Source organism: Dipodomys merriami, unplaced genomic scaffold (genome assembly GCF_024711535.1).
Source record: "Dipodomys merriami isolate MVZ:Mamm:240054 unplaced genomic scaffold, mDipMer1.0.p SCAF_5, whole genome shotgun sequence".
Taxonomy (NCBI): Eukaryota; Metazoa; Chordata; class Mammalia; order Rodentia; family Heteromyidae; genus Dipodomys; species Dipodomys merriami.
Window position 1 is genome coordinate 41,464,830 of NW_027206068.1, and position 23,862 is coordinate 41,488,691.

Sequence of the window (23,862 nt, forward strand, 5' to 3'; positions counted from 1 at the left end):
TCTTTCTTTCTTTCTTTTTCTTTCTCTCTCTCTCTCTCTTTCTTTCTCTCTCTCTTCCTCTCTCTTTCTTTTTTTCCCTCCCTCCCTTCACTTCCCTCTCCCCATTTCTCCCTCCCTCCCTCCCTCCCTTCTTTGTACCAGAGCTTGAACTTAAGGCTTCACATTTCTTCAGCTTACTTGCTTCCTCAGCTTACAACTGTAAGCTGTTAGGCAATGCCTCAGCCATAGCTGAGCCATGTATTCAGTCTGGCTTTTTGCTGGTTAAGTAGAGATAGAGTCTCATCTTGGGTTGATTTTTAGCTGAGATTCTCCAGTTCTCATCCTCCTGACTATCTAGGATTACAGATGTGAACCATCAGTGCCAAGAAAAGGATTTTTGTTGTTGTTATTATTGTTGTTGTTGTTGCTTTTGGTACTGGGGTTTGAACTGAGGGCCTTATGTCTACCACCTGGCCTATACCTTCAGCCTTCCTCCTTTTATTATAATTTTGTCACACTATGACATGTCTTTAGTTATTTATTACTGAATGCTGTAGTCTTGTTTTGATTGAGTTGTAGAGAATTTGAGGATGAATCTATCTCCACAGGCTTAGGAGCACTTCAGAGAGTGTTGCTACTTGGGACAGTCTGCTTGAATATTTTGTGGACCATAGAAGACAGAAGCAGATGTCAAGAGCAGAGTCTGGATCAAATATGGTTTTTAAAAACAGACATGTTTGAAGACCTTATTAGTACTCCCCAGATTCAAAGAAATACTGATGATCAGAACATTGAGAAGGCATAGACTGCTTGGTGACAAGAAAAATGGAATTTAAAGTCTGTAATAGCTTAAATCGCAGGCTCTAGTACACAGTGTGAGGCTGTGCTAGCTGTTACAGTTGTGGGAATGAGCTCCAAGTTGACATTCCTGGTATTGAAACATGGGAAGCACTGTTGCTGTGAGGAAACCTCTAATCTGCCAGGGACTGGGTGATCAGCAAAGAAATCCTGGTGGAAGTGACTCTTGAACTGAGTTGTGAAGGTCATATCAGAATAGCCCTAGATAGAATGCGGGAAGAAAATAAGAGAATCTCAAAGAGAAAGAGGAGAGTGAGCAAGTTAAGAAGTAGAACATTGTAATGAAAAAAGAAGCAGAAAGGGATGAACTGCAACATCCAGGTGGAGAAAAGGCCACCTTCACAAGAGATAAGAATGGAGAATGGAGCTAATTCACATGTACACTGGGCAAAAGAATGCCAGCAGGAGGCCTTTTTTGTCTTTTGCTCTCTTCTTCTTCCAGAAGCAAGAACTGGAAGGAAGAGGGCATGAAGTTCAAAGAAGTGTATCTGTGTGTGTGTGTGTGTGTGCTCTGAAAAGTTAAAGGTAGTGTGGAAAACAAAATTTTTACCTTATACATTTTTTTCCTTCTTGAAATAGAGTCTTTGTACATAGCCCAGAGTGGCCTCAAACATAGACTCTTCCTGCCTCCTCAGTGCTTGGATTATAGGTATGTGCCAACACTCAATGCTTTCATAGAATTTTTTTTGGCTATCATGGGGCTTGAACTCTGGGCCTGGGTGCTGTCCCTGAGCTCTTGAGCTCAAAGCGAGCGCACTACTACTTGAGCCACAGCACCACTTCCTCATAGAATTTTTTTATGGGTACCAAGATGAGGTAAATGGATCTTGAGAGTGCTTCTGTGACTTTGAGGTAAAAGATGCTTAGGTGGAACTTTCTCCTCCATATTCTTCAGTTAAATATAGTCCATAATGAAGAGATAATTCAGAAAGTGCATTAAAAACACATTTTATTGATTTTTAACCAGTTATGACATGACAGTGGCTATCAGTTGAAGCTTCTTAGATGCTAGTCTGAAATAACAAATATAAAATAGTGAATGATGGACTCTATTGTATGTCCTCCTCTGTGATGTAGGCTCATTTCATGTCCTAGAAAGGCTTCCAATATATTTAGAGAGAAAAACCAATATTTGTGATTAGAGTTTAGTCAATAAGGTCATCAAGATGCCATGAAGATGGAGAGAAGAAGTGCAATTTTACAAGATATAAATAAAGTTTTTTAAAATTCATTTATCTTCTTTGCTTTGTTGTTGTTGATTGTGGGACTTGAACTCACAGCCTGAGGACTATCTGGGAGCTCTTTTGCTCAAGGCTAGTGCTCTACCACTTTGAGCCACAGCTCTACTTGCATTTTTCTGGTGGTTAATTGGAGTTGCGTAGCAAGGACTACAAGCATGAGCCACCAGGGTCTAGCTTCATATATCTTCTTTTTTATTTAAAAAATTTTTTTATTGTGAAAATACCGTACAGAGGGGTTACAATTACATGGGCAAGATAGTGAGTACATTTCTTATCAAGCATTGTAGCCTCCTCCTTTGTTTACCCTTCCCGTCCCTTCCCATCCTCCCTCCCTCCCCACCCAATCCTCCCCCCCCCCACCCACAAGTTGTAAAGTTCGTTTTCGACATGACAACTTGTACTTCTCATTGTGCAACGGGTCCACCGGTATCCTTATTTAAATGACTTGTTTTTTCCCTTCCCCTCCACAAATTATACCGACATCAAATACAGTGAAAGCAGGGGTTATACTGTGGGGGAGGGACATACAAAGCAACAAAGAAATAATTTTATAATTGCGTTAGAAACAAATGCATGAAAGAAAAAAACATTTAAAATACATATCTTAGGGTTCATTTTCCTAACATCACCTTATTCATATATCTGCTTTAATGATTTCTATATCATATGCCAGAGGGCCTTCAATGGAAAATCCTAGGTAGAAAGACACTCTTTCTATGTTTCTCCCACTCCAGAGTAGGCCTGAATACACAGAGGTCACTGGTATTTTTATTTTTTCCTCTGTTCCATATTCTATAAAGATCAGCTTGCCTTCAGCTTGACCAACTAGCCGACGCAGGAGGGCTTTGACTTCAGTTTTTTTCCATACATCGCCACTCTGCCAGAGTGAATGTGTATTTGGTACTTCCCTAAAGTACTGTTCTATTTTGGCCTTGTGAACAAGACTGTTGAAACCTTTCATCTTCCCTAGATAGAAAAGTGTGCTTGCCTGCTTGGACCTGCACATGCGCCTGTACTGCCCGCTGAAGGATCGGTTCAAGGAGGAGACATACTTTCCCACTAGTTTAGAATCTTGATCTAGCTCTTGATTTTCTGGCCAGAATAGCAGGCAGGCTAAGAAGTAAGGATATGGATGTGGATGATTTACTTCTACAAGTTGTAAGACTTCTCGAAGCTGTTTTTTTAGCACAGTAAATGGTTGAATGAGCTTGGAGTTGGGTTTTAGACAACTGAGGATAATGTGTGCCAAAATGAAATTTTGTTTCTCCTTTATCAGTCGTTTATTTCGGTTTTGGTCCAATAGGAATGTGTACTCATTCACTATATTTTCCATGATAGTTGCAGCCTCTTTGTGACTTGGGTTAAGATATTCCAAGAGTCCAGAAAACCTATCTGCTTTCAAAGCTTCTAGTTTTTTCCTACAATTTTCTTCTAAGAGTAACTGACTCTCTCTGCCTTGTCCTAGACTTGAATCCAAATGGCAGAAAAGTTCTGTGTATTTCTTGAAACCACGGCTGACTTTCTTGCCTACTATGACTTCCATTAATTCTTTCTGGGCATTCCTTGTTTTTAGAAGGACCATGTAATCCATGAAAAAGTCAAAACACCTTTTCAAATCTGCTTGTAAATTTTGCAGGTGAGATGTGAACTTGCTGAGTGCCAAATAATACTCATTTTTTGGATCAGGAGGAATGCTCCCCTTTCCAGATAAAAATTCTACCATTGCTTTTTTCAATAGTTCATTATCTTTGGTGAAAAAGGGAGTGAGCTGAAGAATCTGGATAGTGTCAAGACCAACTTCTATTTCACCCAAGAAACCAGCAGTATTGTATGTGTCGTATCTTCTTTGGGATTTCTGTGGTGACCAGCCTTCAGTTTCATAGTCTTTACAATCAGTTTGCTGTTGAGATTCTTGGAAAGCTTTTGAGGCCTTTTCAGCAGATGCCAGGAGATGTGCAAGATCTTTAACATTAATGTTCTTACAGTTTTTGTTTTTATCCAACCACCATTTGATCTCACTTTTGTAGACTTGACCAAGTGTATCTGAAATATAGGAATTTTTAGGTGCTTTCTTTTTGGCTAAATTTGCCCAGTACAGAGCAGTGTTAAAATTCTTTTCTTTAATGTAGAAGTGTCTTGCTAAGGCTTGGCAAATGAAAACATTTTGTGGGAATCGAATGTTTCCTGCCATCAAGACCTCTTCTGTTTCTTTATTCTGCAAGGCTTCAATTAATGGGGAAAACAGAGTGTCTGTTTCAGCTCCATACTCCTTGCGCTGTCTTGTAAGCAGAAGAGTTTGAACATCGTCCTGGAATTTGTCTCTCCCTATTCCAGAATTATAGAATAAATCCTCACGTAGAATCTTGAGTGCAATTTGACATTTGTCCATGTGATAGCTTTTTTCCAGTTCTTTTAGACAGTAGATGGCAATCAGAGGGTGAATGATGCGCACACCTGTGTATCTCCCACGTTCCGAAACTTCTGTTCTTACTAGAAGTGTAGAATAGGTGCCCATCCTGTCTTCTAGACTTTCAGATTTCCAGGGTGTGCTAGTGTAGGTGAGTCCCAAAAATATTTCACACTGTGATAGCGAAATTGTAGAATCGGTAACATACGAGTTCAGTAAAGCCAAGAAGGAAATGAGTTCTGCTTCCTTGCTGTCAACATTCTGTTCTTTCAAGATGTTCCTTACTACATTTTCTATGTAGGTTTTATCAAAATTGCCTTTCAAAATCATGAAAGAATAAAAATTTTCACAGTTTTTGTGTTCCTTTTCAATCTCCTCCAATTTGGCCTCAAAAGCTCTTTGTTCTTTAGGAGAAAGTTCGTATGTTAGTGAAATGCTATCTGCCAGTTTTGCGCTTTCTTCAGGATTCTGGGATCTCATGCAGTTTAAGATAATTACCAATGTCTTTTCATAGTGCAAACCAGTTTCTGCTAAAAGGGAATTAATGGTATTCTGTAGAATATAGATATTTTCCTGTTCTTCAAAATCATCCACAAGGAGAAGGACAGGGATACAATCCTGGTGGCTAGTCTTATAGGTGATCAACTTGCTTACTTGTTCTCCAATTTCTATAAAGTCAGTTGCTTTGTTTTTTAGCACAGCACATCTGAATTTTTTCTTTAGGTCCCAGAGAACATGCATAGCCAATGTGGTACCTCCACAGCCTGGATGATGGTAAAGGTTGATGATTTTGGCAAATACTGGTTTGGGAGATTCTGCACAGCATTGCATTAAATCCTTAAGATTTTCATAACTGTCCCTTTTCACAAAAGCTGAAGAATAGTTTTCAGAAGAAAAATAGAAGTTCCACCAAGATACTTTACCACCTCGATAAAAGTGTTCTTCTTTTGATTTCTTAAATTCTGAGAATTTAGATTCATCTTTCTCTATGTCTGTGTCTCTACACTCATTTTCACAGAGGATCTCCAGTGCTGTCAGCAGATCTTCTTCCATTTTCTCTAGGATAACTGAAGAAGAGCCATGAGAGGGTAAAAACCTTCTTGATGACTGAGTCACTGGTTTCAATTTAAGGATTGTACTGTTCACAAGCCCTAAATTTAAAGTGGAGATGCTATGGTTTTCCAATTCATTTGCAATTTTCAGTTGCATTTGTAGTAAATCTTTCCACCGTTGGTAAATCTGTGAATCGACACAGATACACAATGTGTTTTCCAGTCCATTCAGAGCTCGATAGAAAGCACAGAATGTTTCAGCAAATGGATCTCCTGGGCTTTGCACTGAAGAGAGTAAGAGAAACACCACCAAAAATTTCCCTCTTGCCATGACATTTTCATCTGTGAGAAATGAAATCAATTTTGTAACTCCATAAGCTCTCTCTCTCTGCCATAAGTGTGGTTCAAGAGGTTTACATGATTCATCTTGCAGATCTGATCTGCCATTGCAGAAGATCCAGCTTGGCTGCTCAAAAAGTTTCAGAGTAGAAATTTTCTCCCCTATGGTGATTGTCTTTTCTTCATACTGACGTGGAAGGTGAAGGTTTGCAACTCGGCTTTCTCTGTAAGCTCTGACAACTCCCTTCATCAGAGATTCAGGATCAAAGTCTAACACAGCAAACCATCTAATTTCTTTTAGAAAATCTAGGTGCTTTATTTGATTTGGATTACATTTATTGATCACAAGAATGTACTCGTCATAGTATGAGTTATCCAGTGAGTCTCGGTTTCCAATGAGAAGTTTAACTAGCTTCAGTCCTTCACTCTCCTTCTTGGATGCCTTCATCACATATTCTTCTTCAGCCTCTTTTCTAGATGCTATCCATGACTTTAGATTTTCTAGAAATGCTTTGAACTCTGTATCGCGTTTCTTGACACTGGCCAGGATATTCTTAGAACTAGCGCCTTCTCTCACATATAGCGAATGATCTTGGTCTTGTTTCCATGTTTTATCCGCATTATTTTGCATCTTAATGTAAAAATACTTTTCTTTGCATACTGAATGTTTGGGAATAATATCCACTTCAATGACAAATCTATCCGATGGTGTGTTGTTTTGCAGTAGGACTTCCACAAACCTTGGCTCCCGAATACACTTCTTGGCTTCCTGGATCTCACTCTCTTCAAAATATTTTTTGATCATTACATTGAAGTGGTCGATGAAGACATCCTTACTGGTAACTTTCACACCAACGATTTCTCCATGGGGTTTGTCCTTGACTCCAAAATGGATGGTGCCATTCGTGCGTGAATTCATACAAGCAGATGCAAATCGGAAGACTTCATTGGTAAATTTCATCTTAACATCCTCTTCTGTAGCCATTTCTATGTTTGTGAGAGCTTTGAACTCATGTATAGGGTCAATGAGATTGAGTGGTCCTGTTTCAGGCTGTAGAATATAATGTTCTATGTAACGTTGGCTGTCATGGAAACGATCAAATGGATATGGCATGCAAGTAAATTGTTCAGCTTCTGGTTTATCCTTTTCCTTATCTTTAATCTCGACTTCACTTACTGTATTTTCTTTTGTATTACTGGTCTCTCTGAGATCATGTTCAATATTGGATGGCATTGATTTTTCCTCATTTTCTGTCTGCTTTGACTTTTTTTGCAGTTCCTTTTTGGAGGCTTTTGTATCATTGAATTGTCTGGAATTTGGGTTGTTACTTTCTAGGGAACTGTTACTCAATTTGTTATATGTGCGTTTTATCAGAAGTGATGGACCACGTGGTAGCCCCATGTCTTTAAGATCCTTTTCAGTTAATTCCTGAAGGACTAACCCTGTTACTTCTTCATTGAATAATATTTGCCCATATTTCTCATCAATCTTCAGGTCTTCAGTTACCCATTTCTTGACCTGTTCTTTGGTCCAGTCTTTGATCCTTTCAGGTAGATTTACTTGTTCATTCATGCCAAAGCTTTAAATTTACTCCTTGGAAAAAAAATACATTTAATATTTTAACATTATACTTTATCATTGAAATCACTTAGCTATTATGTATATTATCTCATACATAGCATATAGGCTGAATATTTTTCAGGGTTAACTGAAATCTGCATGATTTTTACTCTGAACAGTTTTTTTATTTTTTTATTTCTGAACAGTTTTATAGTCTTAATTCATGTCCTATTTCCCCAGGCATTTGTAGGCTATGAAGTGAGCAGTACCTTCTAACTAGGTAACACATACTTTTTTTAATGATAGTTTTCTTTTTTAGGCTTGACTTGGTAGAAGTGGAATTTTCATAATTTAAAAATAGAATCTTAAAAGCATCACAAATCAGTCTCCATAGCAGAATATTGCAACTAAACTTTAGAACTATAGGTAAGTAAAGGTGAAAGTCGAGTGGGGAAAGGAGACCCCATCCATATCTTGGAATCTGGCCTGTTTTGTTATATAGTAACAAAGAAAATGTGTAATCATCACTTACTATATTTTGGAACTCTAGCTCCTGGTCCACAAGGCTACAGCTTCAGGGATATGACAGTAAATAATTAACCAAGTTACCTAATTCTTGTGGCTACTAGAGACTACAAAAGACATTAGCTGTAGGTCAAGCTTGTCTTTTCTACCTAAAAATACGTAGGAAAAGTAAAATGTGTTTTAATCCTGTGTTAAAACTACTTGCACCTGAATTATTGGTATGAGATTGATGAAGAGCCCACTATCTGGACTCTGCCAGATTGCAAGGGCTATTTGGGATGCTTAATACAGGTATTCTCAATATTGGCTAAACAGGAGAATCATATGGAGCATTATACCTGAGATTCCAAAGTTATTGGTTGAAGGAATTTAAGGAGGGATGATATTTTCAGGCGTTAGTTCCTATAATCATATTTCTGGGTGATTCCGTTGTGAAGATAGTCAGGACAGTGGTTCTCAAGGTGTGGTCTCCAGACTCCAGCAACAGCAGCAGCATAGACCGGAAGCTCACATGATATGTAAATTCTCATACTCCATAGTGGACCTACTGATTTGTAATAAAAAATCAATAAATTGGTTGTAGGGAGAAACCCAAGAAAATGAAAGCATTTTAATAAGTAGAAACTATCAAAACTGAAACATTTTAAAAAAAATCAAGATTAAATCATAAAAAGAGAAAATGGCAACATTTTAAAAGATTTACAACTATTTACTTAATTATGCTGCTCCTAGGGCTTGAAATCAGGGAGAGTACAGAGGCCCTGTACTCTCCCTGATTTTCTTTTGCTTAAGGTGAGTGATTTATCACGTGAGCCACAGCTGTTCTTCCAGCTTTTTCTATAGTTCCTTGGAGACAAATAATAGTCTCATGGACTTTCCTACCTCAGTTGGCTTCAAACCATGATCCTCAGATCTCAACCTCCTGAGTAGCTAGGATTACAAGCAAGTCACCAGTGCCTGGCAGAAATTTACAACTTTTGAAATAAAAAAATGAAGGAAGCTAGTTTCTACACACACACACACACACACACACACACACACACACACACACACACACACACACACACATGCACCCCATAACAAAACAAAACAAAAACAACTAATGGTAACCAGCCAGACCCAAAGGCCAGTCAAATTGTAAATGTGACCCACACCCAACTACGTTTGACATTTCTTGTAAAACTCACCCACATCATCTTCTCAAAGCCAAACAAGGAGAAACAATGAGAAAACTGGTGTTTTAGCCTGCAGCTCTGTGATTGCCAGAGAAAAAATTTAACATTACTTATTCATGGTATAAATACAATATTTACACCAGAATGTTTGGGGTATATTAGTTTCCACATGCCTTGATAAAATTTTTCCTGGCAGTCTTAGTGTCTTGAATTCTCTTAATTACTGGTGACTTCCATCTATGGGTCATAATTAATCCCCAGTAAATTAGTAGAACTATGAGTAACTGACATAATGAGTCTTCTAAACATGATCAACTTCATTCCAATGTAGTGTAAAGGTTCCAAAATAATTAGTACATATATTGTCACCAGAGATAAGTACTATCTGACCCCAAACAGAGTCCTTTTTCATCCATTCAACAAATATTTAGTGCCTATTAGATACCAAGCATCACGCTTAAGAAAAAAAAAATTGTAACCCAAACAGATGTGCAGTTCTTTCACGATACTCATAGTCCATTAGAAAATAAAAAAACCTAAAAAGTCACAAGTGCACACTCAAAAACTTTCAAGTGACAAATTGTGATATGTGCTTTGCGTAAGTCAGAAGGAGTGATGTAGGGCTGAGATATGTGAACAGGGGCATATGGCTGGGAATAAGTAATAGTCTAGCTGGCTGTCCCTTCACAGGTGTGTTTGGTAAAGGTCTAAGGTATTACAATGTATGTGCTCCAGCAGCAGGTGGTACTTTCTGTGTCCAGAGCCAGTGTTTTGGCCTGCCTGCAAGTCCCTCTAGGCAGAGAGAGGCAGACCAGTATCTGGCTCTTGTAACTTGGGGCCCTGAGAGTTCCATCCCCAATCTTCCTACCTGTTTTGCAGAGGTCCTAAGTGTCATCTTGGGTTAGACCAAGAGAGGAATACTGCCTTACAAGAATCAGGTAGACCTGAAAGTATAGCCAGTTATTAAATTTCCAATGAAAGGTTTTCTTGAAGTCATTTTGGAGAAAAAGTTGAACTGAAAAAGTGACTACTCTCATTTAATGTGAAATATTAAAAATGTGACTGCAATATTACTTTATTTTTTAGTATATATTTTTATTGTAAAGATACTGTATGGAGGGTTACAGTCACATGAGTAAGGTAATGAGTACATTTCCTATTGAGTATTGTTACCTCCTTTGTTTTTCTCCTACCATCCCTTTCCTCCCCACCTCCTCTACTAGCTCCCCGCACTCCTGAAATTGTAGAGTTTGTTTCAACATAGTGTCTTGTATATCTCATTGTTACAATGGGTCAGCCTGTATCCTTATTTTAGCATTTTGTTATTCTCCTCCCCAAATTAGGTAAATGTACATACAAGATGCAGGCATTGGAATCAAATACAGTGAAAACATGTTATACCATGGAGGAAGAACATACTAAAGAAACAAAAAAATCACATAGTACATTATAAATACATTAAAAGTAACAGCAAGAAAGATAAAACCTCCTGTGTCGCTATCATGGGCTTCATTTCACTTAGCATCATCTTATGTGGTCATATGTACATAGCCTTTGACCTCTTCTGCTTGTCCTAGACATATACTAGTTATTGCAAATAAGGGAAACCATGGGACCTATGTACCTTGGGGCCTGGCTTACTTCACTTAATATAATTTTTCCCAAGTCTTTCCATTTCCTAACAAATGGGGCAATGTCATTCTTTCTGATGGAGGCATAGAATTCCATTGCATATATATACTATATTTTCTTGATCCATTCATCTACTGAGGGGCATGCATTATTACTTTAAACTTTGAAATACTTCAGGTATTAAGCTGGTTGCCAACAAGCCTAGCTATTCAGGAGGCAGAAATTGGGAAGATTATGGTTCAAGGCCAGCAGAGACAAAAAATTCGAGATCCCATTTCAATAGAAAAAGCTGGGCATGGTGGTGTATGCTTGTCATCCCAGCTATACTTGAAGCAGACATAAGGGACTGAGGTCCATGTTAGCCTGGGCAAAAAAATGAAACTTCATCTAAAAAATAACTAAAATAGCCAAGCACTGATGGCTCATTCCTGTAATTCTAGCTACATTGGAAGCTGAGATCTGAGGATAACAGTTCAAAGCCAGCCCAGGAAGGAAAATCGATGAAACTCTTATCTCTAATTAACCAACCAAGTGGAACTTGGAAGTGTGGAATTGAAGTGGAATTGTGGCTTAAGAGGTAGAGCACCAGTCCTGAGTTAAAAAACTAAGGGACAGCACCCAGGGTCCAAATTGAAACACCAGTTCCAGCACTCACAAACAAGTAAGTAGAACAAAAGCAAGCAGAAGTATAGCTGAATGGGCAGAGTGCTGGCCTGGGAAGCACAAAGCTCTGAGTTCAAATCCCAGCATTGCAAAAAATTTTCATCAATTATCTGGGTGCCAGTGGCTCACGCCTGTAATCCTAGCTACTCAGGAGGCTAAGATCTGAGGATCACGGTTCAAAGCCAGCCCGGGCAAGCAAAGTCTGTGAGACTCTTACTTCCAATAAACCACTAGAAAACCGGAAGTGGCGCTGTGGCTCAAGTGGTAGAGCACTCGCCTTGAGCTGAAGAGCTGAGGGACAGTGCCCAAGCCCAGAGTTCAAGCTCCACGACCGACCAAAAAAACAAAAACAAAAACCAAAACCAAACAAATTAATTCATAAATTAAGAATTTCTGAGTGCATAATTTTTATACTTTTTTTTTGCTTATGAGACAAGGTCTGGTATTGAAGTTGAGATTCTCATGCCTTAATCTCCCAATTACTAAGATTACCAAGATTATAGGCTTGTTCCACCATGACAACAGATTTTTTTTTGTAGGCACCTAAAGGGATACTATTTCTGTCATAATTATTGGTGGTTCAATAGACTTGTAATTGATCCTTTAAACACACTGGCCTGCCAAGCAAGTGACTTCATCTTGTTCAATGATCTCTGCCTTAACCTGTCTCTGCTCCCATGCTCATATCCGACCTTATTGTTACTGTTGAATTGGATTCTGCCCTCCTGAATATCCATGTGCTCAAGTACTAACCTCTAGTACTTCAGAATATGACCTTATTTGGAGACCAAGGCTATTGTCAATGTCACTAGCTGTCAACATGTCACTAAGGTAGACCCAGGCATTCTTTTAGTTTATTGTTATTATAAAGGTGGTTTAGAGAGGGATTGTAATTACATGCATCAGGTAATGAGTACATTTCCTTTCATACAGTGTCTTCTGTTCTCTTACTCTCTCCCAGTCCCTCCTAGACTCTGTTGTTGTTATGAAAAGGAGAAATCTGGGCCCAGGGGAAGCAGCATGTGGACATAAAGACAGAGACAAGATTGTGTTCTAGAAGCCTAGGATTGTCATAGATTGCTAGCACACCTCTAGATGAGGGGCGTGGAAGCGCTTCCTGCTCTCAGTCTTTTAACCTTGGACTTCTAGCTCCAGGATTCTGACAGTACATTCTGGTCATCGAAGTTACTCTATCTGTGATACTTTATAATGGCAGCCCTAAAAACTAGAGAGTAGTATTACCAGGACCACTCCAGGTAATAATAATAATAAGCAAGTACCTCATGATCATTGTCCCAAATGCTACCATCACTTTGGCTTCATGCTAACTCTATTAGGTACTCAAACATGACTATTTCTTCAGTTCTTTCCTCTCTCTATCCCCTCTTTTCTTCAATTTTCTCCTTTGACTGTCTTAATTTTGTTTAGCCATTCACTATAAGCATCACTTTTTCCTCTTCCATCCAACTGCTTTAGGTAAACTATAGTGGTTAAACCCATTCCATTGGCTGTCCGTAGGTGTCTGGACAATGATTCTCCATACCCTGACTGGTCTCGCCTTCATGTTGTCACTTGTCCGGTTGTATTTCTCTGCTCCATTTACCACATCACTCTCTTAAGTGAGTATTTGACCCTTTCTCTCCCATTGTCATCTCCCTACTTCCCAACACCTCCTCACCTTGGTCACTTCCGGCTGTGCTCTTGCGCCCTAGTAAAACCTGCAGAAGTAAAACAGTGCAGAGAATGCCCTGATCTCCTGGCCTGCTTCTTGACTTTTCTTCTGTTACTGCATCCATGTATTTGGAGTTTCTGTTCTCTGAATAGACTGTACACAGACACAGTGAGGTTGGCTTCTCTTCTAGTACCTGCCCTCCTACCCTCTCATCTACTCAAGAGATAATTCTAGAGATTTTCTGCCCAGGCTCTGGCTTTTTCAGTCTACTGGATCTTCCCTTTCAGCAGACAAATATGTGACATTGTTTTCATTAGATGAATGCCTTCATTATTTCCGAACTCTGTGTTTCTGCTTTTCTTCACAGTTCAACTGTCTCTTTTTGCTTGTCTTTGTTTTTCTCCTTCTATTCCCCTTTAGAACTTACTTCAAGTTGGCCACTGGTAGCTCAGGCCTGTAATCCTAGCTGCTCAGGAGGGATGGCAGTTCAAAGCCAGCCCCAGCAAAAATGTTCAAGAGATTCCATCTCCAATTAACCAGCAAAAACGGCAGTCTGGCCGGCGCTGGCGGCTCACACCTGTAATCCTAGCTACTCAGGAGGCTGAGATCTGAGGATCAGGGTTCAAAGCCAGTCCAGGCAGGAAAGACCGTGAGACTCCTACCTCCAATAAACCACCAGAAAACCGGAAGTGGCTCTGTGGCTCAAGTGGTAGAGCGCTTGCCTTGAGCTGAAGAGCTGAGGGACAGCGCCCAGGCCCAGAGTTCAAGCCCCATGACCGACAAAAACAAACAGACAAAAAAGGCAGTCTGGAGGTGTCTCTCAACTGGTAGAGTGCCAGCTGTGACCAAGCAAGTTGAAAAAGAGTGGAACGCTTGAGTTCAACCCCCCTACTGGTAAATGCCCATGTGTGTACACACACACACACACACACACACACACACATAACTTATTCCAACCTAGCTTTGATCTCAATATTCCACTAAAACTATGGTTGGCATTGATTTAAAACAAAACAAAGCAAGACAAAGTATGCTTGACATAAAAGTCTATTTGAAATAAATTATTGTTCTCATTTCTGTGACCCTCTCAGGCTTTTGGGCCACCACATTCTCTTCCTTTCCTCTTTTTTCTATATGGATCTTCTTGATTTTCCCAAGATCCATTGCTGTGTTTTCCTTTTCTAACTAGAGTTTCTCTGTATAAATCGTATTCATTTTGAATTTAAATACAGTCTCTGGACCCATAACTTCAAATTAAATATCATAAGTCCTGGCTTCTTTTAGAATGACCATATATCTATCTTATCTATGTCTACCTGAATATTTAACAATACGCAGAAATCGAATATGGCCACAATCCACCTCCTGACAATCTGCCCCTCCAACACCACAATCTCATCAATTAAATGAAAATTTCCAATTGTTCAAGGCAACCCCCCCCCAAAAAAAACCCTTAATGGTATCTTAGACAGATTCCTTTCTTTGATACTTCACGTCTGATGTAGCCGCAAATATTTTCAACCTCCCCTTCATGGTATACCTACCATTATACCATGTCTTACAGCTCTATTGCCACCATGCTGGTCTTAGCCATCATCTTATCTTTAGATTCTTTTAATAATTTGTTACCTGGTTTCTCTGACACTGGCTTTGCCCCTACTTCCTATTCTATTCATTCTACTTTCAAACTAGCTACCTATGTGTTTCTGTTCAAATATCAGTAGAGTCATGTCACTGCTCCAAATCTTCCCATGGCTTCTCATTTCTGTTGGAAGGGAAGCTAAAGTTGCTAAGTAAAGTCCTACATGTATCTTCCACCTCACTATGTTTATGGCCTTAGTACTCCTACTCACTTTACTGCAGACACCGAGTTGCCTTGCTGCGTCTCAAATATCACATTGCTGCCCCAGGCTGCCTATTAGCTATTGCTGATATCACTTGACGTTTGCCCTCAGTGTCATATGTACTCTGCTCTGAATTTGTCAGGAGCTATGCATTTTGTTCAAGTGTCAAATGACTTGGGCCCAAAATTTTAATATTTTTTTGGCTTTTTCCATGTCTTCAGCTTTAAATCCTGAACTGTTAAATACCTATTTTTAAACACAAGGGTCCCTATGTTTAGCAAGAAGCTAGGTAGGGTGCATAAAGGGGAAGGAATTGTAATCAGGAAACCTCTATCATTATGTAAAGTAGGTCATAATAGAGGGGAACTAGATGAGAGCCAGTATTGTCTTGGTTGTTGTGTTCTTTTCGTTCAGCTTCTTCAAAGGAAATTCATGTGAAATCTCCGTATCTAATTATGAGCAACTTACAGCTGGTTGGAGCGTTTGTCCTCCACCTTCTCCTCAGGCAAATGGAGTAATCCTGACACTCTGTTTGCTTATTAGTACTTAATTGCAGGATCTGTTCTCTAGTGACTTTCATTTCCTTTCTTTGGGGCTGGACATGAAAGATCAGAATAGTGTCATAGACTCTGGTGCATACCTGATCTCAGGGTGCCAAACCTTAGCCACTGCCTCAGTTCTGCCGTGCAATTCACCCCACCAGCAGCCTGGCTGAAGCCCAGCAGGCCCCACCCTGTGTTGTTACTCAGCAGAGATGAAACCAAACAGTTTCATTTTCCTGAACCGCACCTTTCATTTTTTTCCACATAGTCCCTGCACAGAATACTTGTGAAGGAAAATCTTCAATAAAATGATGATTCAGTGTTGGAAGGTTTTCGCGCCTTAATTAGGTCCAAACTTTTGGTATTATCTGAGGTTATATTGACAGAGTCTGCACAGTTTTCTCTCTGGTTCAGTATGTTAGTCTACATTTTATCTGTGTCTTCAGAAATATTATCTACGCTCACTCGGCATACTTGCTGACCACTGTTTTCTTTTTTAAAAGCAAAATAAGGGCTGGGAATGTGGCTCAATGTTGGAGTCCTTGCCTGCCATGCATGAGGCCCTGGGTTTGATGCATCAGCAGCACATATACAGAAAAAGCTGGAAGTGCTGCCGTGGCTCAAGTGATAGAGTGCAGTTTAAGGACAGTGCTCAGGCCCTGAGTTCAAGACCCAGGTCTGGCAAAAAAAAAAAAAAAAGCAAATTAAATTTTTTTTAAAAAAAGAATTCTGTCATCAGCATTGAAACTAATCTTTATCAAATATATCTTCCCATTAAGGTGCTGCTTAATCAGACTACCAACACTTTTCCCATTGCCCGGAATTTCTTATCTCTCTTTGGCTTTAGTTTTTGTTTACTAAGTACTTATCATAATCAAATCTCTACATATTTTTACTTATCATTTGTGCATTCCACCAGAACCAGAGATTTTGTCATGTCTTGTTTTCTATCTTACAATGCCTAGAACATGTTTCTCTTTCTTTATTAGAATCATTTTGTAAGAAATAGCTTATGCTCATTTAACGTTTTCCAAAATGGTGATCTTCATCTCATTAAACCAAACAGAATGAATTTTAAGCTCCCATGTGGAGTTTGGTTCTGTGAGTCAAGTCACTCTTCAAAATATGTTTCCTGCTTGCTCTAATTCTAATATCCCTTATTCCTGGGAATCATAACATGAACTTGAGAAAACAAAACTCTAAAGTTGTCTGAATTCACTGTATATTTTTTGTAGTCATGGTGAGGTGGAGAAACTTTTTCTTAAAGTTAAATATATTTCTTTTTGAAAAAAGTATATTCATATTAAAAGGTCTACTTTAGCTTTTGGAATCAGTTTTTTAAAAATATCTTTTAAAAAGAGTTGGCTAAATAAGACAATAATTAGAAACTTACCTGAACTTTCTGAAAACTTTGTATTTTAGAAATTTGCAATATGTCTTTATGAGGTTCTCTGATTGGGAAATTTTAGAGTAATTGCATTTGCTTGAAAATTTGCAAGTCATGTTGGTGTGTCAATGTGAAAGTAGAGATGCAGGCAGAAGAGTCATTCTTGTTCAGTATGCTGAAGAAGATATTTATTGAGAGTCTGTTACATCAAAAAAACAACCAAATGGGCTGGGAAGGTAGCCCAGTGGTAGAGTGCTTGCCTTGCATGCATAAAGCCCTGGGTTTGATTCCTCAGCATCACATAAGCAGAAAAAGCTGGAAGTGACACTATGGCTCAAATGGTAGAGCGCTAGCCTTGAGCTGAAGAGCTGAGGGACAGCGCCCAGGCTCAGAGTTCAGGCCCCATGACCAAAAAACAAAAACAAAACAAAACCAAAAATAAAACAACCCCCCCCCAAAAAAAACAAAAACAACACCAAAAACAACCAAGTGTGAGGAAAACATCTACAAAAACCAACATCATTGCAAATAAAAATGCTGTTGACTGGATTGCTGCTTAGAAAGTATTTATGGTGTAGATTTCTCTCCTAACTTTTTATTCCAAACATTTTCAGACGGGAAGAAAACTTTGAAAAATAGTGAAAGGGGTACTTGTTCCTTACGCTTAAATCTTTTTCATAAGGTAAATAAGCATTCAAGCACTTAGGCAAGCCTTTTCTCTCTTTCTTTATTCTGTATTCAATGTGGAGCATATCGTGTGCTGGCTAACGTGTATTCAGCATCTGATAATCTGCCACCATTCCCACTTGGTCCAAGGACCATCCCATCTCTCCCAGCTTGTAGGAATAGCTTCCTCTTTCCTCATAGCTCCCTCATTTCTCTTTTGCTATTATTGATCTTTAACATTTTAAAATGTAATAAGTTATATAATTGTCACTTTTTTTCCCACTCAAACATTTGAGAATTTTTTGGTTGCTTTTACATGGATAAAGTTGAAAGCAACTATTTGAGAGTGGAGAGTTGTATAGTAAAATCAATGTACAATATTTTCTGTGAAGAATTTGTCTAGTTCAGATTTCAGGTCACTCATAACAGTATTATTTCTAATATATACATGTGTGAAATCTTTTATGTAAAGAAATATTATTAAAAGGAAAACTTTTGGTTGTTTTTTTTTCCCAAGTGAGCTGTACAACTTGTAAGATTTATCATCAAGTTTTGAATTTGTGTTCTATGTGTATTTTTTTTTTTTTGTCAGTTGTGGGGCTTGAACTTTGGGGCTAGATGCTGTCCCTGAGTTCTTCAGCTCAAGGAAAGTGCTTTACCACTTGAACCATGGCATCACTTTCAGTTTTCTGGTGGTTAATTGGAGATAAGAGTATCATGGAATTTCCTGCCCCAGCTGGCTCTTAACTGTGGTCCTCAGATATCAACCTCCTGAGTAGCTAGGATTACATGTGTGAGCTACTGGCACCTGCCTTCCATGTGCAGTTTTTATGGATGAATGTGGGGTTTATAGTAAGTCTCATGAGGAGCAAGTATTAGTATCAGAAGCTGATATGTGGAGACTGTGGTCAAGTACAGCTTTCCTGAAGGGATTTCATTGCTGCAAATTCAAATCCATTCTACCTGCCAAGCAGTATATTCTAAAGGCTGCCAGTTTTGTAAACTGTGATCTAAATTTCAGGAAAACTTGAAGTTTATAAAAGAATAAAATTGTAAAATACTTAAATGATTTGGATTTACTTTGAAGTGTCATCTGTTACCTTTAATTTATCAGCATTAAGTTGTACTAAAACAAATGCTATGAAAACCAATTATTGTAAATTCTGTCTCTATCACATAACTTGTTGATTATTTAAAATTAATTATTGGTGTTATTTTTGTTGGTGTTTTGACAAGAAGAATTACAATTTTCACCTTTTTTCTCTTATCATGACCAGCACAATTGTAAACAAAACTTAATTTGGTCAACTTCTATTCTTTAATGTTATTTCAGGTAAAGATCTTTTTAGCCACACCTAAAAAAAGTCTTTAAAAAACATGACAACATGTTATCAAAATAACATATACTATTTTAGTTTGTTTATGATGATGGCATAATAGAAATTATTTAAGCTTTCTTTTGTCCTAACTTGGAGAGTATATATCAAAATGAATGTGTTTTCAACTCAAAATTATCCACTTAAATATGTTTACAACTTGTATGAAGCAAAAATGATTGCGTAACTATAGTGAGCAATGTACCTTTGCTCCTGTCACCTGATGTTTGTCAAATAAGAATAAATAACGGATAGATTATAAAAAAATTTAAAAAATATAGTAGTTAGCCAAGCACTAGTGGATCATGCTTGTAATCCTAGCCTCTTGAGAGGCTGAGACCAGAGGATCATGGTTTAAAACCAGGCAGGGCAAGATAGTGCTTGAGAATCTTATTTTCAATTAACCATCAGAAAACCACCAGAACCTGTGGCTCAAGAGGTAGAGTGCTAGCCTTGAGCACAGCAGCTCAGGGACAGTGTCCAGGCCCTGGTTTAAGCTCCAGGACTGGTATACACACACACACACACAATTAGATATTATTGTATATTATGATATTGTATACTACATTATTGTATTATATAATTTATTATTATATTTTTGTAATATATATATTTATATATAGTACATACATGTACTATATATTTGTAATATTATAGTAATATTCTATTTGATCTCTTAGTGATGTTCCATCAGATGCAGATTGAAAGCCAATTCTTTATAATGAACTTTAACCCCTATGTGACTTGGCACCCTGAGACCTTTCCTATTATACCTTATTGATTTCTTCCTTTCTAAATCTGGACTAGCTCCCAACGCCAATGAACTTCAGCCCCTATGTGACTTGGCACCCTGAAACCTTTCCTATTATACCTTACTGATATCTTCCTTTCTAAATCTGGACTAGTCCCCAACACCCATGCTACTCTGTATCCCAGGCAGCATGTTTTTCTGTTGGGGGCACTGCACTTGCTTCTTCTCCCTGGAATATCCTTGAAAACCCTCAGGCTTATACTTGCCTTCTGTGAAGTCTACCATATATATCTTCCCATTGAACCAACACATTCCTCATCGCCCAACATTTCCTATCTCTTTCGTTTCTGTTTACCAAAGACTTATTATAATCAAATCTCTAAATATTTTTACTTATCATTTGTGCACTCTATCAGAACAAGAGATTTGGTACATCTCTTGTTTACTCTCTTGCAATGCCTAGCACATGAGAGCTTCTTAACGAAAATGAATTGCTGAATGAATAACACGTTCTTAAAGTGGGTAAAATAAGGAAAAATTGAAAACCCTCAAGCTAATGATGGCTGTAGGTCAAAAGACCTTCCTTTTTCTACTGGTGTCATTATTTTACTTGGCTGAAACCCCAAACCTGAAGAAATCTCTTTGCTATGCCACTCAGTAGGCCAGAACTAACTCCAGATTCTATCAACTGGTTATAAAAATGCGTAGGAAGGGCTGTGAAGGTGGCGCAGTGGTAGAGTGCTTGCCTTGCATGCCTAAGACCCTGGGTTCCATTCCTCAGTACCACATAAGCAGAAAAAGCCAGATGTGGCGCTGTGGCTCAAGTGCTAGAGCACTAGCCTTAAGCTGAAGAGCTGAGGGACAGCGCCCAGGCCCAGAGTTCAGGCCCCATGGCTGGCAAAAACAAAAAATATTTTTAAAAAATGCGTAGGAAATTTTATCGAGGAAAGGAAAGTGAGTAAATAACAATTTCCATAACATACTATCTCACTTTTATGCTGAGTCACTCAGACTCCAAACCAGGCCGTATAAAAATCCCTTCATATGATGAAATCAAGAGAGTGGAGACCCCTCCACCAGAAGTCCTCAGTAAACTCTCAATACTGCTGCAGTACCTGCTGCCTTTGCTCCAGAAGTTGAGCTTTCCTGATGTCCTAGGGCTTCCCCTTTCCCACAGACCTACCTTGATCAAGTATCCTGAAACATCTTCTTTTATCCAGAGTCCTCTTCCAGCAATTTAATATCACCCTCTCTCTGTTTATCCAAAGAGAGGATGGACTCCAGACTTTTCTTTTGCATTAGCCAGTAAACACAGATTCTAATAAAACCCAATGATCTAGAATGAAGTATCACTTCAGGACTGTCTCTCTGCAGCCCCTTGCCTCTTTAAAATGGCTCTTTGGCCCCCTGTTGCTGGTGACTCATTCTTTATCTGTCTAGGGCAGGACTTGCAGTAACATAAACTTGGTACCTTGGAATAGGAAACAGCTCTGTATCACGTTTGTTCATATTCTGTCAGTAGATACCAGGGAGACAGAAATATTCCTCTCAGATAGACACACTAATATTTAGTCACTGAATCTAGAGTCTGTTCTTTTAAATAGAAAACTTGGTAATATCTTGACTCAGTATGTTAACCTCTTCAACAATACCCTTAGATCTACTATAGTGTTAAAAGATTTTTCAACCTGTCCCTCTAACATGCTAGCAATATGAGCATAGGATATTTCATAAAGCTTTTAAAAAATAGTTTACAATTCATGAACTTTAGGAGCCTCTGAACGCATAAAGTTGTAACTAAGTAAATTGCTACTTAACAGGACTCTTAATTTACTAGAGACCCCTAGCTTCCTGTTTTTAAACAAGTATGAAATAAATGTTATTATTATCAAGGTTGATTATTGACAAAAGAGCTACAGGATGTCATAACAAGGGAACACTTCAGTTTTCTTTCTTTAGTGTTAAAAAATACCAAGTCAGCAAAGCTTTCCAGGGCAAGCACTGGGGCCCACCTCTGTCTGTCTGAGGGGTTCCTTAGAAGCACTCTAGATCTCTATGCTCTGAGGAGCTGCTCTGCTCTGAAGGGCTCTTAGAGTTATTGGCATAGGAAGGAGGTTTGAGATCTTTAGCTTGGGCCCTGGAAGGCTCCACACACCCTCCCACCAGGGTCCGGTCTGAGGAAGTGAAACCACATACCAGCAAATTAGTTTTGTTTTCCTGAAGTACCCTGACACTTAAACGAAGTTTTCAATTAGATTGCCAGATGAGATGGCTATGAATAAAAGATTTAAATAGAAGAATAGCTAGCCTCTGGAGAGCATTATCTTTGATGAAAAACAACACTTTTTTATATTATCTTATTACAGGGGACAAATCTTGCATAATTATTCTGGACCTCAGCCTCTGTTATAATCCTTCATGCTGAAATTCGTGGCCCATTTTGCCTTGCTCCTCTGTCCCCTTTCCCATCACCAACTGGTCACAACCAGAAACCCTCTCACTCTCCAAAAGTTCATGCTCAGCATCCTAATCACATTCCTTTTTTAGCAAAGCAGTTACAAGTTAATATCAGTTATACATATTTACAAGTTAACGTAGATTAAAGATATGCAATATTGCTGTATTCACTGATAGTCTGCAGTACTTTAGTACGTTTACAAGTGATAGTTCATGTACAAATGTATTTAAAGAGAAAAGCACAACAGTAGTTTTAAGAAATAGCTATTTGTTTACAGGTATGAAAATGTTTTAAAAGAATTTTTACTTAAGAACTTACCAGAATTTCCTTGAAAACTTCTTTTCTTAATATCAGAAACTTGTCATTTTAACTTAGGTCTTCTTATTTTCCTTTTTGGATGGCCGTGTGACATATGAGTCTAAAGATCTTTTAAACACACACACACACACACACACACACACACACACACACACACAGACCAAAAAACAACAACCCCAAACCCCCCAAAACCCAACAAAACTAAGCCCTTAGGCAGGGATGCTTTCTGTCTTCCCTGTGAGCCGGCTGAATGTGGAAGGGGCTTTGGCTGTAGAAGCAGAATGAGCAAGCAAAATGCAGGTAGTTTCAGTTTTGCTTTAGAAGATACTTATTTGAATTTCTGAGGATATGTGCATTTTTTAGAGTTAGGATTGTAGATCATTGGTAGAGTGCTTGCCTAGCATGTGTGAGGCTCAGGCTGAAACCACAGCACCACAAAAATAATAGACTAATAAAATCAGAGAAAATTGCCAGAAAATATAAAGCATTGTTTATCAGATCTGTTTTGAAGTCATAAGAACTAAGAAATAAGGGGAACCTATAACAGAAATACCAGAAAGAACATAACATTAAAATCCTGGTCTAAGCCAAGTGTTGATGGCTCATGCCTGTAAACCCAGCTACCCAGGATGCTGAGATCTGAGGATTACAGTTCAAAACCAACCTGGACAGGAAAGTACAGGAGACTTTCTCTCCAATTAACCATCCCTATCCAAAAAAAAGAAAAAAGAAAAAGAGAAAATCCCTCAAAAAACCAGAAGTGGAACCATGGCTCAAAGTGGTAGACTGCTAGCCTTGAGCAAAAGACCTCAGCAACAGCACCCAAGAGCTGGGTTCAAGTTCCTTGACGGAGAAAAAAAAAATCATCTTGGTATAAACTTCAGGATAGCGATAAGAGTGGGGAAAAGGGGTGAGAACGATGGAAGGGGTGACATTTATCAAGATGCATTGTCCTCCTAACCTGACTTACGGAATTGAAAAGCCTTCGTTCAACTACCTAATAATCATTTTTTAAAAGTATTGGTCTAATTTAAATGCCTACTGTGGGTTCAATTAATCTCCCTCAAATTCATATACTAAAGCCCTCAGAATATGAATGCATTGGGAGACAGTCTCTTTTATAATTTTTTGAAAGATTTTGATCTTCATTTTCTTGTTATACAAAATAACGGATTTTATTGTGACATTTTCACACATACTTTGATCCTATTCACTCTCCTCATCCATTTTTATATCCTCCTCCTCTCTATGGGTCCGACCCCTAAATAATCTGGAGTTAAAGGAAGTTTAAGGATAAAAATAAAGTTTAAATGAGGTATCTTTTTGGACAAAGACTTATAGAGGCAAGATGGTGTGAAGATACAAGGAGGAGGAGGCAGCCATGTATAAGCAGAGCCAGAGTTCTCTGAGGAATGA

At 38.6% G+C, this 23,862-nt stretch overlaps 1 protein-coding gene across 2 annotated transcripts; it reads right to left on the reverse strand.

Annotated features, from left to right (window-relative positions):
- Positions 1–2,263: 2,263 nt before the first annotated feature.
- On the reverse strand, positions 2,264–22,709 carry Samd9l (sterile alpha motif domain containing 9 like). Of its 2 annotated transcripts, none has more exons than XM_069996500.1 (3): positions 22,447–22,709; positions 8,301–8,506; positions 2,264–7,470 (listed from the first exon to the last, which is right to left on the reverse strand). In XM_069996500.1, the coding sequence occupies exon 3, from the start codon at positions 7,447–7,449 to the stop codon at positions 2,713–2,715; it is 4,737 nt and encodes a 1,578-aa protein (XP_069852601.1). In that variant the 5' UTR covers positions 7,450–7,470; positions 8,301–8,506; positions 22,447–22,709; the 3' UTR covers positions 2,264–2,712. The 2 variants fall into 2 exon arrangements, with proteins under 2 accessions (XP_069852601.1, XP_069852600.1); XM_069996499.1 differs by having other exon boundaries at positions 8,301–8,509.
- Between the last annotated feature and the right edge of the window lie 1,153 nt (positions 22,710–23,862).

Coding starts and splice junctions, on each gene's coding strand:
- Samd9l (XM_069996500.1), bottom strand. CDS start 7,449: ATGAATGAACAAGTAAATCTACCTGAAAGGATCAAAGACTGGACCAAA.